General features: G+C 26.8%; 1 protein-coding gene across 1 annotated transcript; it reads left to right on the forward strand.

Moving 5' to 3' along the window:
• Nucleotides 1-3,747: 3,747 nt before the first annotated feature.
• LOC113367449 (homocysteine S-methyltransferase 2-like) lies at nucleotides 3,748-6,226 on the forward strand. Its single transcript, XM_026609057.1, has 7 exons — nucleotides 3,748-3,898; nucleotides 5,022-5,186; nucleotides 5,272-5,375; nucleotides 5,443-5,529; nucleotides 5,606-5,683; nucleotides 5,781-5,992; nucleotides 6,061-6,226. Exons 1-7 carry the CDS (start codon nucleotides 3,748-3,750, stop codon nucleotides 6,224-6,226), a joined length of 963 nt encoding a protein of 320 aa, XP_026464842.1.
• The last annotated feature ends 3,551 nt before the right edge of the window (nucleotides 6,227-9,777 follow it).

The raw sequence follows: 9,777 nt of genomic DNA on the forward strand, positions 1-9,777 counted from the left end.
ATGTGAATATTTCACTAATGTAGATAACAACTCATTACAACTTGCTATTATCTAAAAACCATAAAGAATTGATAGTGGTATATATTTCTAATACCATTTACACATTGGTAGATGATCAATAGTAGATGAAGTACGAATACCGAAAAATCGTAGTTGCATTATAGTTGCAGTTGCAAATATTTTCTATAACTCGATTTTTTTTTTCAAGTTTCTTTAAAGTTTGTTAGTTATTATAATACATTAATATTAAAATCAAGTAGTTATTGCAATAATGCTGAATAAAGGTAAATTCCACATAGTCAGTGGTCACTTGATGACTTCTGCAATATATCAATGGATATGTCTACTTTTGAAAAAAACAAAACAAAACAATATGTTAATTCAGTTTATTAAATTATCGAATCATTCAGTTTATTATCATATCTCAAATTATCAAATTATTCAGTTTATTTTTGTTAAAAAAAATATAGGAAAAATAAAGCCAAGGTCTGTCGGAGAAAGCCCAAAGTTCTACAAATTAATTATATTTGTTATGACTTATGTACAGATAGTTTTGCAATAATACAAGTATATTATCTATTTTTAAAGATGGCAAGACAAAGACAAATGCCCAGATATAATTAAAGATGTTGATCAATGGTTTGCATTCGGTTGCAAAATTGTTGGAGGTGGTTGCAGGACAACTACAGATGATGTTGCAAAATTAAGAGACGCAATTTCAGCATGGAGGATGAATGGACAAACAATGAATTGATTTACTGTATGTCAATAGTTAAATTAATTTATTAATAATAAATTTGAAAAGTAAATGAAATTTGACCTTGCATGTTTTTAATTTTTCTTTAGTTTCTCTAAGAGAGAGACTGTAAAATCGTGTTTTCATTTAACTATTTATATCCAATATATGCGAAGAAGAGTATTTAAATATTATCACAAATAAAACTAAGTTTTTACGTCTTTAGTTTGTTAAGAAGTATGGAGCAAAAAAAGTTAGGTTTAAAATATAAACTTATTTAAAAATTTTTGTGTAATTTTTCTAATACAAACAGATTTCAGAACAAAATTTAAAATGGAGATTTAAAAAAATAAAATTCTAATATTCTAACTTCACTGGATTATCCGGTTTACGAAAACAGTCTGTTAGTATATAATATGCAATTCATAATTTTTCTTTGAATTTATTTTTTTAATTCCCTAATTTTACTGTAATCTTCTACACTGCTGATGAATAAATTTGAGCTTTTTTTTAATTAAGTCATAGAATGCTTAATTTTAGTTGTAAAAAATGAATAATTGTGTATAATAGTATATGCTTAATGTCATCGAAACGAATTTTTATTTGTTAATCGAAATGTGTCGAATATATCCCAATATTTATCACCAACACTAAATTGACTTCTGAAGATCATGCGCACAAAGTCGATAGTTGTAGTTAACATTTTTGATAATAAAAACAAAAATGCTTGTAGTTTAGTAATTTAACTGCATGAATCCGTTTAAAAAAGTAATGCTGAGATTATTAGTTCTCTTAGAAAAATAACAAATTTGAATGAAATGTTGTCAAAATCACTTTTGACTATAATTTTATACAAAATTTAATAAACAGTATATTTACTTCACAGTATATATAAACGCTGTATGTTACATTAAAATAATATTTAAATTATAGATAAACAAGTATAAAAGTAATGATTTAAATGTAATTATTTTTAGTTCAGTTCAGTAATTGCTGCACGCATAAATAATACTAATGTTAGTGTATAATTTCCTTAATGTAAGGTATATATAAGTGCAACATCGGTAAAATTTGTAAATAATTGAATAAGCACTAATTTTTACAAAAACATTTATATATATTGCTAAGCAAAAATTGTTATTAAGAGAACTTGTGCTAAATAAGAACTGAAATACAGCTACCCTCATAAATAACAAAAAAATTCAAAATGTGGAATGCACAGATGGTATTGATAGTTTACTTGAACGTTCTACAATATATATTTTTTGTATTTTTTGAGTTGAATCAAAAATTAGAATTACTCAATTCGAATGTTGCACAGACCTGATTTAGAAAGTTTGTCTAATAAATTAAAATAAGAACGTCTAAAGTAAGAGAAACTAATTGTGTTTGTTTTAGAAAATAGATATATCATCAAAAAATCAACGATAATATTAAACAAAAATACATTATGTTGAGTTCTAATTTATCATTCAGGAAAAAGGTTTCTCTTGAGCACATATTTTTATTGAATTTTAGCTTTTTTTAATAATAATTATATCATTATTTCTTGACATATATGCCTCATTTTCATGATTTGAAAATCATAATTTGATTCATTTTATTTAAATGATTTAAATGTGGTAAAACCTCTCGTTTAACGCCAAATAGTCAACTTATGATTTATATATTCTTGATAAATTTTATTGATTATATTAATCAGACAAAAACAAATTTAAAAAAAAATATAGCGCTTTATTAAAGTAATTTTTTATCTAATATTCAAATATTCGGAATGGCTTGTCGAATCTTTCTAAAAAATGAATGTTCGTAATCAAAAAACAAAATCGTCAAATTATGATTTATTATTCGTAATAGATGTTTAAAATAGATTTTATTGACCATATACAGAAATAAATTAAAAAGAAACTTTTTAGCGTTTTATCAAAGTAAAGTCTAATATGCAAATATTTGGAATGGGTTATCAAATATCTTTTTGAAAAATAAATCTTCGTAATCAAAACAATCTTAATCGAAGCAACAAAAACTTAATATTAATAAAACTTTTTATTTTGTTTAAGTTTTATAATTAATTATATAAAGTTTTTTAATAGTTGAAAATAATAGTCTCCTGATAAGTATTTATTTTATAAATAACACAATTTTGGCAACGTCCAGCGTTTCTTCTATCAGAATCATATCCTCAGAAATGACATAATTTATATGAAAATACAGGGTGCGCCATTTATATGTGATCAATGAAAATGTTGAATAATTTGAACAATTTTCAATGAATTTTGATAAACTTTATTTTATTATCAAATTTAAAGCCTTAAAACTTGTTCGTAACAAAGTGATAATAAAAACAGTTTAACAAAATTCATTGAAAATTATTCAAGTTATTCAACATTTCCATTGACCACATATATTATCTATTAATGTAATAATTTTGTGAAAAATATATTACGTTTGCTTAAAATTTATAATTACGACAATGAGATTTCGAATCGAAACTAAAAGAAATTTTTAATATCGACAGCACTACTTCAACAGCTGACTCTAGTGAAACAAGCACTCACAGTCACAATGTGACCTTTAAATTTATGAAACTCTCCCACTATTTTTTCATTATGGTTACAAATAGCTTCATAATATTGTAACGGCATTACTTCATAGTATTTAATTTTTTCTATATATTAGTATTTACATTGTTTATAAAATAAAAAATTTAAATATCCATATCGATAAAATAATTGTGGGTGTTGACGAATAAAGAAAACGAGTAAATGAACAAGAAGCCTTATAGACTAGCTAGATATAACTAGCATTTTCAATCATTCTCATTAGATATTGGTTATAAATAAGTAAATCGATTAATTATCTTTAATAAATTATATTCAGTGGTAGCTAAACGCGGTGTGTAAATAAGCGCTAGAATAATTTAACGATTATTATTTGACTTCGCAATTGCAATGCAATAAAAACATTAAGACAGCAATACTATAAAAATAAATGAAATATTTTTTAGCAAAATGGAATTTACAAACAGTGATATTATACTGATGGATGGAGGATTTCCAATGGATCTAGTTGAAAAGGCTGATCCACTTCCACTCTGGATCGATGACTACAACGAAACAAATCCAGAAGTCGTTATTCAAAATCACATATCATATCTTCGAGGTAAAATTAAAATATTTTAGATTAATAATAAAAAATTTTTTTTTCGATTTATATTTTTATCTTTATAGTATACCTAAATTCATTTAATTATTATTATTATTAACTAATTTTATCTGTTTATTTGTTTACTGAACGGCAATCAAAATTGGTCATTGAAGACATCACAATGATTGTAAATATGTTAACTTCGTTCGTCTCCATTAACACACCTCATCTCTAATTACTTGTTTATTGTCTCTAATTGCATTCTATACAATATTTATCTCTACATGTCAATATTTGTCTCTAGATATCTATTTCATTTTGTGTTATTAGCAGCAATCAGAACTTAACGCCATTCGAACAATTGTGATGACTTCTAATAACGTTGATCTCCGATGGCAACCCAACGGTTGTCCTATCTCTATTTCCAAATTCTATCTTTATACTGATGAGTTTGAGTCTTTTTAAATAATTTTTAATAAAATGGTTGTCCTTGTCTTCGTGTCTAATTTTAACTAATTTTATTATTTGTATATTGAACATCTATCAGAATTGGACATTAAGGCAAACCCAATGATTGTCGATTTCTATTTATTTTTTGGTTTTGTGTTATTAACAGCAATCAGAACTTAACGCCATTCGAACAATTGTGATGACTTCTAATAACGTTGATCTCCTATGACAACCCAACGGTTGTCCTGTCTCTATTTCGAAATTTTATATTTATACTGATGAGCCCATCTCTCTTTTTGGTATATTATTATTAGAAGGCAATGGTTGTCCTTCTTCCAATCGTTTCATTCTTGATGATATTTTGAATCGTTGCAGTAGTGGTTAGAAGGACTATTCTGACGTAGAAACACATTTATGACCTAAAATAGATTCACGACTGCTTGGTATAAGGTTGCCAAAAACCAAAGATTTAAACTTGAAACGTTTTGAGGCTTTTTACCACTTGCGCCACATATTGTCCACTGATTTGATTTAATAAATATTTTAAATAATCTGATGATCTTTCTTACTATTTTCTATGTGAAATCCAGAAACACACAACGTATGGTCTTTTTTACAACAAATTATAGTACTGAATTGAATAAATATAACATAATTCATTTGCAATATAGTTCCTTTTCTACTTTAGCTGGATCCAAATTATTAAAAACAAATACTTATCAATCAACAATTGAGGGTTTCATAGAACATAAAAAATTGACAAAGGAACAAGCAGAGCAAAAAATTATTGAAGGTGTTAATTTGTGCCATAAAGCAATAAAATTATACCAGGAAAGCGACGATTGCGATAGTGGTAAATTTAATGATTTCGAAAAATTTCTTGATCTATACAATGAATGATCTATCATCGTTCTCACTACCAATAAAAATATTTACAGAAAAAAATAAAATATTAGTCGTGGGAGCAACAGGCACTTATGGTGCTCATTTACATGATGGCTCAGATTATACAGGAGATTTTGCAGAACGTGTTACGAAAAAAGTAAAACAACATTTGATATTGTGCATAAAATATTGTACCTAAATTTCTGATTTATATATTTATTTAGGACTTGAAAGACTTCCATAGACAGCAAGTTCACGTATTAGTTAATTCCAATATTGATGCCTTGGCTTTCGAAACTATTCCATGCCAAGTTAGTTGAGAGTACTGTTCAATATTGTTTTTGCAGTAATGATTGGTAATATAATTTTATTCTCATGAAATTTCAGATGGAAGGTGAAGCAATAGCTGAATTATTGGCTGAGGAATATCCTGGTGTAAAGGCCTGGATAAGTTTTCAGTGCAAGGTACGACTTTTGACGTACAATTGGTCAAATAGTTACTAATATTCATTTGTGATGTAATATTGAGCACAAAACATAATAAGTTTGCTTCCGATTCTAGGATGAATTGCATTTAGCACATGGAGAATTATTTCATGAAGTAGCCGAAAAATGTTGGGAAATAACAAAAGGTAAATTATTGGCCGTAGGTGTAAATTGCGTAAATCCACGCAACGTTATCTCATTAGCAAAAAGTCTGAACGAAAAGCGAAATCAAATGATACCACTTGTCCTGTATCCCAACAGTGGAGAGAAATATGTACCAAAGCAAGGGTATGATAGATATTTGATTAACAAATATTTAATTATTTTGAAACATAAAATTTTAAAATTATATCTAGATGGCAAGATAAAAACAAATGCCCTGAGCTAGATGAAGATGCTGATCAATGGTTTAAATTGGGATGCAAATTTGTTGGCGGATGCTGTAGGACAACTCCCAAGGATATTGAAAAATTACGAGAGGCAATATCTGCATGGAAAATGAGTGGCAAAAAATCTGATTAACTTAATATTAGGTAGCAATATATCGATTATAAATTTGAAATATAAATAAATATTTTTTACATTGTATCTTGTTTAGCTTTCGTAAGAGAGAGACTGATAAAATTATTAATTAACTTCCCGTAGGGTGAGTTATAATAATCGCAAAAAAAATGGAAATGAAAATTTCTATGTATCGTTACGTTTCAGGTTTCTGAACATTTTGGCATACTTTAGAAAAAATGGATTTATGTATATGTGTGCGTGTGTGAGCGCGTGCGCGCCTGTGTGTGTGTGTTCGGATACAAATTTTCGCAGTGCGATTACTTTGAAATAAAGTTCAAAAATTCTAAATTCTCAAAAATCTTTTTTTAAGTTTAAGTAAAGTTAGAAAAATTTACCCATATTGTAAAATAAGATATTGTAAGAAATGTAGTAGAATTTAAAAATATCAGCTTTATTTTCGCAAATTTGCTTTAAATTCCTGCGTTCCACTTCAATTTGTAATAATAATATTAATTAATTAATAATAATTGTCTTATGATATTTAATAATAATAATAATTGTCTTATCATATTTGTATTATACTTATATTTTGTACAATATTTTTTAAAGATGTATTTGAAATCGTTTTATAGAATCACTAAAAGATGGAAAAAAGAAATAAAAAAGACAAGGTGAGAGAAAGAATAAAAAGTTTGAATTATCATTCGAATCTATATAATCTTTACTATATACCAGACAATTCCCATCTTGCATATTACACCTATTCCCATCGTTTTGTTGCAACTAACCCTAGGTGTGATCTATATCAATCAAGATAACTATTTAAACAAGACAATTTTTAGAATCATATCCTCCTTGTGTACTAATATTAATACAGATCGAATAAAAAAGTAGGCCAAATAAGCTCCTATTAACCGTCTAGAAAACCAGACAAATAGGTAATCAATCGGTATACTTGGTCTACAAAAAGCCTATCAATAAGCAACAGGTTGGTAAATAGTGAACTATTTATCAACTAAATTACCATTTATCAATGGTTCGATATCAAGTGCAAATTAATCTTAATCTGCAGAACAACATCTGAAGATATTACGCTATTGATTTGGCAAGCAAAATAGTATAGTAATAAATATTCCAAAATCGAAATAGAAATTGATGAAGTTTCATTCTAAATACAGTAATATATAAAATTAATATATAATATTAAATGCAATATTTTATTTTGTGACTCGTACAATGACGAAACGTGTTTCGACTATATAAAAATATAGATACTTATAATTAAGTAAATGGTACTTTATAACTAGGTACAAGGGTTTTGAACGATTCAAATAATACAGATAAAAGTATATTTATAATACACATTATAATATTGTATATGGCCGAATCAACTTAAATTTATGTATTCAGGAAGGTATTAGGCTGATTATTTAATGCAATTTTAATCGTCTTAATGCAAACAATCTATAAAATACAGCCTGAAACAAAAATGTCTATAAGCTGCATCTTGATTCATTTTTTGTTGTTAATTATTTGTGAGTACAAATTTTACCAAATTTGAATTATCTTAGAATTTTACATATAAGAGTATTAGATTTTATTATTCAAAATGTTATAGAATTAGAATAATTTTCATTACATTGGTTCGGTCATATAACATCACAGCTTCAACCAGTTCGTTAAAGAATTTTTTTAAGAGAATTTGAAAGCCTTCCAAATATTTCTTTTAAGTAAAGAAAGTATATATTAATTAAGAAGAATTAAATATGTTCTGTATCAAATATAAAAATTCGTAGAAAAATTCATAAATCACGCACATTCCAATTAAATGAAGAGACGATATATACAATTTTGTTACATCACGTGTATGACTTTTATTATATTGCACAAATTAATGGAATGGAATCAGTTCATATCTATCAATAATTTTCAGTATAGAAATATTTCTCTATATACAATTTATATAATTGACAAACTTAATAATCTCATCTTTGTACATTCTTATTTATAATAAATTGTATATGCCTCGATTAGACCATAAAATTTATAACTACGTCCCATTTGAAGGCACAAAATTTTGGCAATTGGTTTACGTCATTAGTGAAAAAGGCAAGTTTTTAGAGTTATCTTAAACAACAAATGGAAGAACAGTTTATTGTTCATAACAAATGGAAGAAAGGTTTGGTTTGATTTTATCAATAATATCATATCGGAAGTCATAAGATATATAATTAAAAACAAAAAATCTTTTTAACAGACATCCAGACAATTACTAGAAAGAAAAACTAAATTATGTTTTTAAAAAATTGTGAAAGTCTCCCACATGTTTCGAATCCTAGTTTAACTCTACCAGAGGATTTAAGAGAACAAATTATAAAATATTTAAGAAGACACAAAAAAACAAACATAATTAACAAAAGATTTGATTAATAAACTCCACTGAGCTGAGCATGGTGGTTTATTATATTTAATTCTAGTTTAATTTTTAAAATTAGATATATTATTATTTTCCTTGAATATTAATCAAGTCTTTTATTCATTTTATGTGGTCTGATATTTTTTTAAAATTGTGTGATATCCACTAAGAAATAGTAGAACTGGGACCCCAAGGACAGGAAGTTTTTTTGACACAATTTAGTTTTTCTTTCTAATGACTGGATGAATTTCTATTAAAAAAACTTATCTAGGCAATATTTCCTTGTTAAAACTGATCATTGGTCTTTTTAGGTGATCAAAAAGGATAATATATTATTTTTTTATTTTACTAAATGTTTATCACGATCACTGTATGCAGATTTTGGAAGCCATGGAATTTTGATAATCAGAGATATTGTTAATGTATACAATTTAGAAACTCTGTTAATTCGGATATTTATATCTTTATCAGATATTTATTACAATATCCAACAGTTTGTATACGAATAATTTTGGCAATAAAAGAATTTTAAAATGTTAAAGAATGGACAAAAACCTAAAAAAAAATAGGTTGGCCTAAACAATTACATAAACAGTCTCTTAGCATACACCTTCACAAATCGATAAAATGAATGTAGATAATTCTTTTATCTACACTCACCTCATTGATCAACTTTTAAAAAACTATTATACTCTTAAATCATATTTTGACTTTGAAATTAAGCTACCATCATTTAAAGACCGATTCTGCCGATAACAGACAAATGTTAAAGCAAGGCTATGTTATGAAGAATTTTCCATACAAATTCGTTCTAAATATCGACAAAAGCCATGCGGTTGTTGAGCAGTCAAGTGAATTTCTCAGATTGTCAAAACCTAACCTAGAAACCGCACAAATGTAAAAAAACGATCTTAGATAACAGGGTCTTTCTGACCCTGCTTCATAACATATGAGTGGCGTTGCAGTTTATGTGTAAAACGCCTGAATGCACAGCAAATACATGACATTTTGACAGTATTCAGTATGTTTCAGTACCATAATGTATGGAACTTGGACTGTAACATGGCCTTGCCATAATATTTGTCTGTTATGCGGCAGAATCGGTTCCTTAGTCTTTGAAATAGCTAATAAATCATATTTTGACTTGAAATTA

This window comes from Ctenocephalides felis, unplaced genomic scaffold (genome assembly GCF_003426905.1).
Source record: "Ctenocephalides felis isolate EL2017-DRISC unplaced genomic scaffold, ASM342690v1 CF-g0.4_SCAFFOLD_01170, whole genome shotgun sequence".
Lineage (NCBI taxonomy): Eukaryota > Metazoa > Arthropoda > Insecta > Siphonaptera > Pulicidae > Ctenocephalides > Ctenocephalides felis.